Here is a 13972-nt window from a genome sequence, read left to right as displayed (position 1 = left end):
TGCTGTTGCTATCACTGGTAGGCTGCACAAGTCGATAATTATGGGTCCAGATTTTGCAAGTGTGGATACAACCCTAGGTAGTGATTTTCAACAAGCTGGCAGCGTCTCTAAGCAAGTATTTGAGACTAGAAGGAGTGACAAGGCAAGCTATATAGTACAATCAGAGAGAAGTAGTTATTCTATTAAAAGCACGCGAGATTTCTGCTGTAACTTCAGTGACAACATGCTCTGTAATTTAATTATCTTACTTCACAAAATCTGTAAGGCACTGTGCATATGTATGGCACTATGTGCAAACATTAAATAATGGAATAATAATTAATAGATCTACTGAGGCTTCTTCAGATGGAAGATAACATTTAACATAGTTTATCTCTGTTATTTTCTCTCATGTAATATAATTAACATTAAACGCCTAATGTCCCATTCCTGCAAAGACTTACACACATGAGTAATCCCAGTAAAATAATTGGGATCACTGAAGTGTATAAAGTTAACCATATTATTAAGTCTTTGCAGGATCAGGGCCAAAAGTGCTTACTATCATTAGCGAGAGCATTAAGTGCCAATAACAAACTCAGCACTGTTCAAAACACAGACAAAAACACTGTAATTCATGTATTTATTTTGGGACAAGTCACTGTGTAATGCTTTCTAAGGGAAAATGGTATCTTCTTCCCACAAGCAGGCCAATCTGGTGTAAATGAGCAGCTAGTTACCGATCATGGGGTAGGAGAGGGACTGAAGTTTTATTTCTAAGAAATGCTATTAGGAAATCATAGGGTGCAGAGAAGACCAAAAAGAGCTCCATATTTCCTACCAGTAGTATATGGAGGCTATTGAAGACATACAGGGAGCTAAAAAAGGGCCACGTTCTGTTATTATGATTTGATTATTATTGCTGCATAAGTTATAATTAATGACAATGCAAAACTTGAATGCCAAGGGAAATTAAAGAGAGAAAAGACCCATCAAAACTAGTATGAAAAATCTTCCAAAAGGAGTGCATTTTCCTTATATCTCCTTCTATCTTACAGTTTGTCCCTTGTCCTCACATTTTACTGTATCTGAAATTAGGCATGATGATAAAAAACTATGGCTAACAGTGTTTCATATTGGCAGTCCAACTAATAGCCAATCAACCAAGGAAAGGGGGAAGATATAATTTAGGACATTTTTTCTGAATCCTACATGTTAATATTTTTAATGTTTTCATACTAACACACTACAGATATCTGTCTCCATTTCAGAGATGGCCTTATTGGGGTTATGTACCTGTCCCAGATTCCAGGAACAGAGCAATGAAGAGTTGCTAGGGAACTACATTGATTCATTTGTATGGTGTGTAAGAGAGACTTTGCTGGCTTTGTCTCATTCCCACTGAATGAATGGGCCTGATCCTGTAACTCTCACTTACACAAGTACTTACTCCTACTTCTGATTTATCATGTTAGTGAAGACTTTTTCCATACTAGGAAGGGTTGCAATATTGCTACCATAGTGCAAATGTAAGCATCCAAAACTATTTATTGTTCCATGCAATTCATAAATCGTATCTTCTGTGAAAGAGCAGGGAATGCATTAACATGCTCCAGGTTATTAGTGGCAATTTTGATCCATCCAGCCAGGGCTGCCACTGGAAGATTCTGCAGCCCAGACAGTGTGTGTATGATCATGTTTGGTAAATGAACCAAGAATAGAGACAGTGTTAATATCCCAGTTCTGCATCATCCATGACATATGAAAAATGTTGCACAACAGTGCTCCCTCCAGGCTGCAAGCATAAAGTATTGAATATGCAACACAAGCCCTGTCAGACACACTGCAGAATCAATGCTGATACCAATCACTGGGCCCTGTACCAATTACAGAAATAGTATGATGAATACTCTAATTAGATTCTCATATAGCGTGTATATAATGGGAACCTCATTTCACATTAGTTCATGTTACCAGAAAATAATGGCACTTATCAGAAGAGGTCACTTTGTCCTTAACTGGAAAAGCAAATTGTGGGGGTGGAATTTACTTTATGTTTCACTGCACACCTCCAATGTACACGTATTCAGGGTCCATTATCTTCTTGTTGATGTAAGGGAGGGGTTATGCATGTAGCCACCGTTAATAGTAATGAGAGTTATTCTTGTTAATCTTCCATGTAACCGTGGCAGGACAATAGGCGGCTTATTAAGTACCATGGCCGGAACAGGCATTGCACTGAAAAGGACCAGCAGCTTGCCTCTCTGGGTTTCAAATGTAAATGTTAAAGGCCTGCTCTGAAGGGTCTAAAGTCCCCGCTTAAAAAGAAATGAGGGATAGTGTAAATGGGCTCTCAACATTTGGCTCCGACCTTTACAAATCAATGCCAGCCGCTTTCCTCATGTCATCAGCCAGCTACGTCATCACTTTTAGAGAGGATCTGGGGGTGACAATGGATGGAAATCACCTTCACACCTCCAGTAAAATAGGCTGTGTGGCTTCAGACTATTCGCTGCCGGGCCGGGATGCCCCGGAGGCCGGACCCTGCAATCCCGCCCGGGGCGAGGGGAGCGAGGAGGAGCCGCAGCGAGTTCCGAGCCCGCTCCGGAACCGGGCCCACAACCCGGCGCAATGTAGCCGGGACCATGGTCTCTGCTCCAGCGGGGTCTGTTCCTGTGTCTCCCTTAGGGTGACCGGATCTCCCCATTTTATAGGGACCGTCCAGATAGGTGGGGTGCATATCTTACCTAGGTGCCTATTCGCCCCCCGATTTCTCACACGTGCTGCCTGGTCCCCCTCACTCTCCCTGTCCCCCTCTGGGTGTCCGCGTTTGAGTGTCCCTCTCTGAGCCCGTGTCTCTCCGTCCGTCCATCGCTGTCTGTCTGCCTCTTCCTCCCGCCTTTGCCTGGGCGTCCCTGTCTGCGCGCGCCCCTCCGGTGCGTCCCGCCCGCCCGCAGGCCGGGCCCGAGGGGGTTAACCCCGTCCCCGTTCCCAGCATGCTTTGCAAACCTGCAACGTCGCCGGGGCCGGCGGCGGCTGCGCTGTGAGGAGCCGGGGGAGAGCGAAAGCCGGGGCCGCCGCTGCCGCAGGAGGTACAGAGCCGGCCCCGGCCCGGGACCCCCCGGCCCCGCCGCACCCTCCCTCAGCCGGGGGACCCCGGCCCGCCGTGGGGCATGTCCGGCCTCCCTCAGCCGCCCCCGGGCTCCCCTCAGGATCCCCGGAGCCGCCCGCTTCCCCCCCGGCCTCCCTCAGGCCCCGGGTCGCCCATCCCTCCCCCTCCCCGCCCCCGGGGCTTCTTGGCCCTGGCCTCCCTTCAGCCCGATCCCTGCCCTGGCCTACCCCCCCCCCGAGCCGGTTCCCCCCCCCCGGCCCTGGCCTACCTCGCCCCCGCCCCCCCCCCCGGAGCCGGTCCCCCCCCGGGCCCTGGCCTACCTCGCCCCCGCCCCCCCTCGGAGCCGGTCCCCCCCCCCCCCGGCCTACCTCGCCCCCGCCCCTCCCGGAGCCGGTCCCCCGCCCCCCGGCCCTGGCCTACCTCGCCCCCGCCCCCCCTCCCGGAGCCGGTCCCCCGCCCCCCGGCCCTGGCCTACCCCGCCCCCGCCCCCCCCTCCCGGAGCCGGTCCCCCGGCCCTGGCCTACCCCGCCCCCACCCTCCCGGAGCCGGTCCCCCGCCCCCCGGCCCTGGCCTACCTCGCCCCCGCCCCCACCCTCCCGGAGCCGGTCCCCCGCCCCCCGGCCCTGGCCTACCTCGCCCCCGCCCCCCCCCCGGAGCCGGTCCCCCCCCCGGCCCTGGCCTACCTCGCCCCCGCCCCCCCTCCCGGAGCCGGTCCCCCCCCCCCGGCCCTGGCCTACCCCGCCCCCCCTCCCGGAGCCGGCCTCCCCCCCCCGTCCCTGGCCTACCCCGCCCCCGCTCCCCCCTCCCGGAGCCGGTCCCCCCCCCCGGCCCTGGCCTACCTCGCCCCCGCCCCCCCTCCCGGAGCCGGTCCCCCCCCCCCCGGCCCTGGCCTACCTCGCCCCCGCCCCCCTCCCGGAGCCGGTCCCCCCCCCCCCCGGCCCTGGCCTACCCCGCCCCCGCTCCCCCCTCCCGGAGCCGGCCTCCCCCCCCGGCCCTGGCCTACCCCGCCCCCGCTCCCCCCTCCCGGAGCCGGCCTCCCCCCCCGGCCCTGGCCTACCCCGCCCCCGCCCCCGCTCCCCCCTCCCGGAGCCGGTCCCCCCCCCCCGGCCCTGGCCTACCCCGCCCCCGCTCCCCCCTCCCGGAGCCGGTCCCCCCCACCCGGCCCCGGCCTACCCCGCCCCCGCTCCCCCCTCCCGGAGCCGGTCCCCCGGCCCCGGCCTACCCCGCTCCCCCCTCCCGGAGCCGGTCCCCCGGCCCCGGCCTACCCCGCTCCCCCCTCCCGGAGCCGGTCCCCCCCCCCCCGCCCTGGCCTACCCCGCCCCCGCTCCCCCCTCCCGGAGCCGGTCCCCCCCCCCCCGCCCTGGCCTACCCCGCCCCCGCTCCCCCCTCCCGGAGCCGGTCCCCCCCCCCGCCCTGGCCTACCCCGCCCCCGCTCCCCCCTCCCGGAGCCGGTCCCCGCTCCCCCCTCCCGGAGCCGGTCCCCCCTCCGGCCCTGGCCTACCTCGCCCCCGCCCCCCCTCAGAGCCGGTCCCCCCCGGCCCTGGCCTCAGGCCCCGCCCCCCCCGCTTTCAGCCCTTCTCCCCTGTCCGGGAGGGTTCTGCAGGAAGCTCGCTGCAGCCCCCCTCCCCGGTCCTGGGATGCCGAGAGCCCCGGGTTTGAAGTCCTGCCCCTTTGTGTCTCTAGCTGTGGCTGTGACAGCGCCTTGTTAGCCAGGGTTACGGCTGCTGGGTCATGTCCCTTCGCCAGCATAAGCCTTGCAGACGGTAGCCACCTTCCAGCCATCAGTGCAGATGGGGGCCCCAGAGCCACCACACTCTGGCCTCTCCCCAGTGATATTGATTGTTTGCTCTGGTGCTTTAAAGGCAGAAAGGAAAAACCGTATTGCTTTTTTTTAAAGTACTGCTTCAAATAAGACTTAGTCCATTGGATCTGTTTTTAAGAGCAATGCTCTTCTGTCTCTCTTCCCCCCTCCCCCCCCGCCATAAGTCTTCTAGAGAGGAGAAGCCTCCATCCTCATTAGGAATCTGGTCATGTTCTGAAATGGTCTTCAAGAACGGAGCCTGGATCTGAGTATCTCAGTTTACAGGCTTCATTGGGATGTGGATTCAGAATCTCTTCCACCTTCTCATCTTGAGCTTAGTTTCAGGTAAGATGGTTGTGCTGGTCAGTGTGGAAAAGCATCTAACTTGAAAAAATGGCTTGAGAATGTTTGTCCACCAGTTAAAACCATTTTAAAAAGTTATGCCCCGCAGACTGATATCACCATCTTACCTAAGACATCTTTATTCCTGATGAAGTCTGTAAACTAAGATATCTGGAACCTATCCCATCACATTGTTTACTTTTTACGTAGTATCCTATATATGGTGTATTGCAAAACTCCTTAGAGTTTCAACCATATGACTAGTCCACCATGTCAGAGTTTCAAAGCCCTGCTGTAGCTGTTTTAAACCCTGAACATCATAATTGTACTTGTAGATCAGCTACTTCTACTACCACTTCACTACTTTGCTTTTAGTAAAACAAAAGGATGATTAATAGATGATTTGGGTAAACATGATTCTTCAGTGCTGAGGTAGTCAGTATGGATGACATCCTGGTTTGTGGAAATCATTGCTGTAGGAAATACACAGAGTACACTTTTACTCTCCAGTGTGGAAGCAGATGACTTGAATATTCAAGACCAGGAAACAAAACATTCCAGGATGCTTAATATACTGATCCATTGTAAATTTGTTCTGCTGTAGAATGTTAGCTGGCACATTTAGTCTAAAATTTCATAGATAGCTTGTACGTATGTTTGCCATAAATACACAATTCAGACAAACTTTCTTTTCCATTCAATATTGAATCTTCTTTTCCTCTGTAATATTGGAGGGAATACTTTAAACAATTACATTCCTTAAAGAAAACTTATTTCCACAAGATAAATGTTACTTTTCTTTATAATTTGTTCTCTGCCTTTTCAGTATTTATAATTTGTAGAAAATCAGGAAAACAGTGTTTAGTGTACTGAAGAATAGAGGCAGTGGTGATTAGGTGACTGCACAGAGGTTCAGTAATTCAGCTATACTGTAATTTAAAGTGTTCTGTGTCCACAATGCAGGTTCAAGGAGCCAAACTTCCAAACAAAATTACAAATTCTAATTGTTCTTGCCAGTTCCTCAGCTGAATGCTGGAAGATGACCAATATCTGTAAATGTGTGTGTAAAGCTGTGAACTCTTAGTGTATTACTATGGTTGTGGCTTGACTCTTAGACTACAGCAGAACCCTGTTTATCTGATCTAGTTGGGACCTGGGGCCAGATCAGATAATCAAAAATCTGGAGAAACCGTACAATAGGAAAGTGCAATGCTGCAGCGTCATCTAGCGGCCCTGAGAGATATTGCCCTCTTCTGGACCTTTGTGCTCTTATTGTCTGTATAAAGATTGTTGGGTAATGGAGGGTAGAATAAACAGGGTTCTGCTGTATTTCTAGGTTGACTTTAATGACTGTGTGATGCTTGGAATAGATGAACCCATAATTGAATCACATTCACATAGAAAATAAACATTGGGGGGACTAGATGACTTGGGATTTAGAGGACTACTAGTAAAGAATACTGGAGAGAGACATAGTCTGAGCACAAAACTGGGAGCCAGGGACTTCTGAATTCTAATCCTGGTTCAATAGGTCTCTCGTTAGCTCTGGGTAATTCACTTAACCTCTCTCTGCCTCCCTTTCCCCACCTGTACAATGGATATTTTTGTCTACCTCACAGAGGTGCTGTGAAGATTCATGACTTTCATAGCACTGTAAAGTTGCTGTGATCATGGGAGTCACAGCTTTATAACTACCCCTGTAATGCTTTCTTGAGTAATGGAATCCCACTTTACAGCTATGTCATCTGAATCAGGAACTTAAGTTCCTTCTCCACTTGAGTCCTCTGCGTTTTGCCAGCCAGATGGAGCCTTGTGGGTAGGGGGAGAGCAGCTTCGCAGCCTGACTTCATTTTTTCAACCTCCCCATCACGCAGTGCTGATGAGCACCATGGAGGAAGGGGTAGGGGAGCAGAAGCAAAGTGTATTGAGCAGGGCAGTCAGATCTCTCCCTCCTTAACCAGTGCAAGTCTAGGCCAAAAGACTTGCTTCAGACTCTTCCTCCTCCACCAGAACCACAGTGTATCGTGGCCAGAGGAGGAGCCTAATTTCCAGAATGGGGCGTCTGTTTAGATCTCTGGCCAGTAAGGCTAGAAGGTTTTCTGATTGGAGTAGACAGCCCCTGTCTCTTTTCCCCACTATTCTGAATGAAAACCTACTCTAGCATTTCTAGATGAGGGAGAAGGAGGGCAGGCAAATAACACCAGAGAGAGACTATATCACATACCTATGCACCATTCTGCAAATTTGAAATAACAACCCTTTAAAAGAGAGTGGAGGCAGAGTTGAAAGAGAACAGAAGAAAATGATGTAACTAAATATATTCCCCACCCTCATTATCTACCAACAGATTACCACTGTTAATTAGATTAATATTTAAATTCAGAAATAAAACACCTGAAACATTTTAATCTCTTCTCCCTGTCCAGTTTGAAATGTGTGTGTAATGGAACGAGGGAGGTTCCCCCCCTTCCCACCACTGACAAAAGAGAAAATGGAGCCCTGTACATCAGATCCATGGAAGCTTATTTGCTGCAGTTTTTGACTAGATTATGGTCAAAAATATATATCAATATATTTCCTTCTTCAAATGGATGTGAGCAAGGTATATAAGAGAAACTTTAGTTTCAGAATCCCATTGGAAAAATAGTGCAGTCGGAAAAAAGATTACTTGTCATTCTTTTTACATTATACAAGACATAAAAGCTGTTTCTGTCCTGATTAATGAACCAACAACATCAAAAAATTGAATAAATTTAAGTTTGAGAAAGGGCAGCTGAAATATTGTGCTTCATCAAGCATTAATTACAATGTAACCTAATAACACTCTTATATTTTTAAACACAAAAACCTGTAGAGTGGGTAATCTTTCTTGGCTCAACAAAGAATAACTAATGATGATCTGATTAATGATTAAAAAAAGAACAAATGCTAGATGACGAGTATAAGTTTAAAAACAGAAGATTGTCCTCCAAATGGCATGAAAATAAACACCGCTATACAAATATTACATCCTTTATTGCATTATTTTCAATGGCCATGAATTAAAAGGAATGCCTAATATAGACTGAAATCCTTCAAAGATATAAATAACCTCGTCTTTCAACAGTGATGATGTGTAGCAATTTTGTATTTATTTTTTCATGAATTACACTGAGAGAGCTGGTATTTGGATACCAGCCCTTGGCCTTGCACAGCTTCGCTGTAGCACTGCATGTTAGTGTTGTAATTCACAGGAAAGATGGTCCAGGTTAGTGTTTACTCTAAATCTGTATGGCAGGGATGGCACAAATTAAAGATTTAAGGGATTTTTTGCAGGGGGAAAAACACAGTGTGAAGGTTGGAAATTGGTTTGACTTTCTCCAGTTGTGGACATGTCTGTGTTTTGGAATGGTACTTAGCACTTACATAGTCATTTACACCTTAAAGTGTTGTGAATATTAACTCCCTCAATAAATTGGTGAATTGAATAAGTAGTATTCTTCTCATTTTACAGAAGAGGAGGAAAGGATTTAGCTATTTGCTTAAAGATTTAAGGATGCATCCGATGAAGTGAGCTGTAGCTCACGAAAGCTTATGCTCTAATAAATTTGTTAGTCTCTAAGGTGCCACAGGTACCCCTTTTATTAATCATAAGTGTTTCTTGTAACAAGGAACAAATACACAATTGACTGTGCCTCTTCAAAAATTTTAGATTGTAAACTCTTTGCTGCAGGGATAGTCTTTGCATCTTATACAAGTGCCAAGCATTTGATCAGCACTTAATATGTAAGTTGATTTAAAGTCTTTAAAATTGTGTTTCCCCCATTATAGAAACATGGCAAGTCCAAGAACAAGGAAAGTTCTTAAAGAAGTCAGAGTGCAAGATGAGAACAATGTAAGAAGGTCTATATATATATATTTAATTAAGCAGCAACAAATACTTTTCAGCCCATTTCAGACAACTGAATTTGTTCTCTGAAGATTTAATTAATGGTATTAGCATAGCCAGTAAATTTTAAGGTACAGATGTGGATATGTATATACTTTCATTAAATTGCATTACAATACTGTCAAGCATTGGGCATAACTTCTTTGGGTGGTTCCAGTGATTCAGTAAACCATTGGTGGTTTGTCAGCCAATCCCTCAGATAATTTTGTTTTGGGACATTGTTACATATTTTAAGAATAGGAACTTTCTATTTAAAGCATTTTATGTTTATACTCTAATGCAAACAAAATAATCTTGTCAATATGCTACCATATTTATGGTAATCTGCCTTTGAAGTCCTCCTGTACGCCCTAGGGATTTGTAATTATATTTGAAAGTTTCAATCAGTTGCCCCGACATGACATGATGACAAACTATATTTAGAATCCCTGCTATAGAAGAACAGAAGCTGCCCAATACACAAGTATGTTTGTTTATTTTTTTTAAATGCCTCCCTGGATTGGTGCTAGAACCATGCTAGTTGCAATTATGTTTGTAACTGCTGTCAGATGGTCAGATCACTGGAACATTAATTCAGTCCTAACTTTTTCTCCGTGACATAGAACTAATTCCACCTTATTCTTTACCTGTTGGACTGTTTTCTCCCCCTCAAAACAATCCAAAAAAGCATAAATTTTGATTATGTATGTTTTGTTCTTTATGGACATGTGAAACAAAGTTATTTCATAATATATTTATATGGTGCCCTGCGGGATAGAGTGTTTAATTCAGTCTTTCTAGAGATAGAAACATCAGTTTAGCTTGTATTTCTCTAGTCTGAGTCAGTTAACATGAATGGTTCTGCCTATAAAACATTAAACCCTCCAGGCACTTTCTAAATGACTACCTAATAGAAGTTATATACATGAGGAAGAAGTCTTTAAACACTAACAACTCCTAATTCTGAATTTATTTGCTGTGAGTAGCTTTTTTATGATTTTCTGTGGCCGTACTTTGAAAGTTTTACCTGGAACAAATGATGACTGAGAGTTATGGACAATATTTTTTCTCTTATAGGTCTGTTTTGAGTGTGGTGCATTTAACCCCCAATGGGTGAGTGTGACCTATGGAATCTGGATCTGTTTGGAATGCTCAGGAAAACACAGAGGCTTGGGAGTTCACCTCAGGTCAGTCTTGGGAACAAACACAGACCAGATTTACAATTTTCTCTTCGGGGGGAAAAAAATGGAAGTTATTGCAAGGAGTATTTTTTTTTTTGGATATAGCTGTGGAGATGCAAGTTTGCCATTCTTCAGTAGAACAGCAAATCTAGAATTTTGAAAATCAGAATATGACGTATTGCTAATCCACTGTGGAATCTAGAAACCAAAAATGAGTTAGTATTATAAGTACACATATGATAAAGTTAGGTTACGGCAGTATGTTACCTCTGCATGAACCAAATTTAATGTTATGGAGAGATTTAGGAGATCTCTAGTCCTGTCAGTTGTTCATGTTGTATCCTATTTTAAATTTGTCTGTTCTTGTAAGCTAAAGAACTCTAGTGGTACCAGATTGTCTTATTTCAATTTTAAAACTATCGTAATGCTACTATAAAGCATGTATGTAGTGCTATAAATGTACATAGTGCATTACAGAACATAGAATGTATGTTGTTTATAGAGGTTCCTGTCGAGTACACAAAGTGCTTTTATGTTCTTCTAAAATGAGCCAAAGAACAAAACAACCTCTACCCCTTCCAACACACACGCACGTGTATGGTCCTGGGTCTAAATCTAATACAGAGAGGTAGAATATGGAACAATTATTCAGATAAGGGAGGGAAAGGAGAATTCAAGAATGAGAACACTAATACCAGGAAGACACTTAGAAGTGGTTTTTAAAAGGATGGTTTGAAGGTGAATAGGGAATCCAGAGTGTTAGTGAATAAGAAGTGGAAACTATTCCAACTGCTACATGAAAGAAGGTATGAAGCACAGAGACAAAGGGAGATGTGAGATGGATAAGGATCAAGAGACGATAAGAGGAAATAAGCATAGAGATGTAGATGGAGCAAAGTTTTGTAGGGCCTTGGTGAAGAGGAGATCTTTTACCTTTTCTTTGATGGAATATTTAAGCATTAACAATTGGGGCCTATTTGTTTTTCATGTGGAATAATGAGCAGCAGCACTAATTTGTGGCCCAAAGCAAAGCTGAGGGACACTAATCCCAGTCATAAATGCCCTTGGATGAGGTTATTTTAGGTATAAGACAGATGACTTGAGTACCTGAAGTTCATTCTAAGTGCACTCCTGAGGGATAAGTGGTGGTAAAGAGTAGCAAACAGTTTGGAAAATGTCTGGAAAATATTTTCTGTGAAGTGATTTTGATAGGCAATTCAGAATTTGGGTTAGGATACGTACATTTTGTTTCATTTGTACAGACTGTTTATCTCCTTTTTAAGTGGAACTCACTATTCAGATTTTTTTTTCCAACGGAAAACTCGTAAGGCTTTTTCGCTATAGTGCTTTTCCTCCCTGCAGGGTAGGAAGCAATCTCAGTAACAGTGCAGCTGCTATCAGTGGCACTTCTAAAGGCTTAATTTTTGGCATAGCTGCCACTGAGGTGTTTTAATTTTGTTTTATGGTATAATATTATAATGGGATTATAGCAATAAATAAAAAGTGAGGTGTTTCCTCTCTAATTCTGATTTCCAGCTTTGTACGCTCTGTCACTATGGACAAATGGAAAGACATTGAGCTGGAGAAGATGAAGGCGGGTGGTAATGGTAAATTTCGAGAATTTCTGGAGTCTCAGGAGGATTATGATCCCTGCTGGTCAATGCAGGAGAAATACAACAGCAAAGCTGCAGCTCTCTTTAGAGATAAGGTAAACGTAGATGAATAATAACTTGTGCGTCCTTAATGCCTCCCATTTGAAAATCTCAAAGCACTTGACAAACACTTATTAAATCTTGGAACATCTTTGTAAAAACCTGTTGCAGCTCCTGAGAGAGGATAAGACTTGCAGTTCTGTAATCTGCAAAAAGCTTGTTCTTTAGAAATTTTCATTAATGTCGTTGGGTTTTTTTTGGCCGTGGTTGCCAGATTATCAGTGGTGTAATTTGTTGTAGCTCAGTTGAAGGTAAGGGATCTATGCCAGTTTACACCAGCTGAGAGTCAGCTTGTTATTGCATCAGATTGTTGTACGCAAAAGGGCCCACTTAATTGCCAGCACTTCTTTTTTGGTGGATGCAAAATGGCAGATTACTCTGCCAAGAGCAAGTGGAACCATAAAGAGCAGCAAAATCCATGCTTGCACTGGAAATATCATTCCAAAAGGAGGCTTTGTGCAATTTCTCAAAATAAAACCCTTCAGAATTCAAATACGCACCTGGAAATTGCAGAGACTTGAACACGCAGGGGTTGTGCATTTATGCTGGCCTGCACCACTAAATTGAGAAGCTACATTCTACACTGGCTGGAGCGCTTACACAGTTTTGAAATTGGTTTGCCCAGAGAGGTGTAGTTGTGCCACTTATGAATTGCTGGTCTGGGACACTCTGCAGCTAAAAGAGGGAACGTCTCAATAGCTTAAAGTTGCCTAGTTTCTCATACTGTAGTCCTTAGATCTTTACTATTTTGGGGAGCTGGGATGGACAGGTCTCTATCAGGACAGGGAAGAAGAGGGTAAGTTGGGCAACTATGGAAGCTAAGGTGAAGGGGAACACAAGGGAGAACTTTGCAGGAAACAGTTGGGGAAAAGTCCAGGCAAAACTGTAGGAAAACCTCTGAATGGCCACAGCCCTGCTTTGGCTGCCTCTGCAGTTGCTGTCATTGGCTGGTTGGTTCCTCCCAGCAGTTTTTCCCCAAGACCATCTGAGAGGGAGTCACCACCTGGATGCTACTGTCCCCACTATGAAGGAGGTCTTCCTTGCACAGCTCTGGGTCTGGGAATGCTCGGAGGGGGAGCAGCATGAGCGAAACACCATTTTACCCTCTGTCCCATGCAGCAATCCCTACTTTGCCTACTTCTGTGGCTGCTCCAACTGATTGTTGACACTCTATTGAAGGTTACTTCTACATTTTTATTTTACTTGAAAATGAGGACCTTACCATGTTCTTAACACTTTCTCCCCTCTTTAGGTGGCTACTTTAGCTGAGGGCAAGGAATGGTCTCTTGAAACTTCTACTGCCAGAAACTGGACTCCACCTCAGCCCAAGATGGCCCTGTCTTCAGCTCATCGGTCTGTATTCTAGTTATTCAGTTCTCGTACAGTTTGATCTCGCTATCTCATACAGTTTGATCTCGCTATCTCTGACTTTGGATAGGAAGTGATGGCATATTAGTTTGACCACCCTGTCGTCTCCGCTGAATCTTTTTCTGGTGTATCTTTTAGCAAAGAATTTGGGCAAGCTTCAGGTTCCTTGGCCTACAGCAGTGGTATCTAAACTTTCTTCAGTGTGGACCACATCTTAATACAGATTGTAATTATACTAGCTACAGTCCCTCCTACTTGTACTTGCATAATTTCCCAATTGGCTACTGCAGTATTTCCTTACATTCAAAATAGGAAAGCCTTTAGTGTATTGTAGCTGTCCAGAATACAGCAAATGTCTTGCCTATTTTTGTTTTTTCTTCTGTCCCATTCTTTGTCTCCCCTTTCTTCCCTGGATACACTTCACTGTGGCTGTATGCACCATCTCCCCTCAGTCATGGTCAGACACCTGGTCCCCTCTGCCACTTTCACCCCTAATAGCCCTCTCCCTTTCATGGCTGTCAGCTCTATTCTAGCTGGTGGCTCCAGTCCCTGAAGGTATCCATGTTTCTC

At 46.0% G+C, this 13972-nt stretch overlaps 1 protein-coding gene across 2 annotated transcripts in view; it reads left to right on the top strand.

The window, feature by feature from the left end:
• The first annotated feature begins 2997 nt into the window (after positions 1-2997).
• The window catches only part of ARFGAP1 (ARF GTPase activating protein 1), a 31839-nt gene continuing 20864 nt past the window's right edge, over positions 2998-13972 (top strand). The window contains exons 1-6 of one of the 2 annotated variants that reach the window (XM_077831647.1): positions 2998-3071; positions 5078-5237; positions 9045-9108; positions 10219-10328; positions 11859-12030; positions 13287-13387. In XM_077831647.1, coding sequence (XP_077687773.1) covers positions 9049-9108; positions 10219-10328; positions 11859-12030; positions 13287-13387 — 443 coding nt within the window. In that variant the 5' untranslated portion in view covers positions 2998-3071; positions 5078-5237; positions 9045-9048. The remainder of the gene's footprint in view (positions 3072-5077; positions 5238-9044; positions 9109-10218; positions 10329-11858; positions 12031-13286; positions 13388-13972) is intronic. The other variant, XM_077831648.1, reaches the window with a different exon arrangement.

This window comes from Eretmochelys imbricata, chromosome 13 (assembly GCF_965152235.1).
Source record: "Eretmochelys imbricata isolate rEreImb1 chromosome 13, rEreImb1.hap1, whole genome shotgun sequence".
Classification (NCBI taxonomy): domain Eukaryota; kingdom Metazoa; phylum Chordata; order Testudines; family Cheloniidae; genus Eretmochelys; species Eretmochelys imbricata.
Note: the sequence above shows the minus strand (reverse complement) of the source record. Positions and strands in the feature narration are given on the sequence as shown.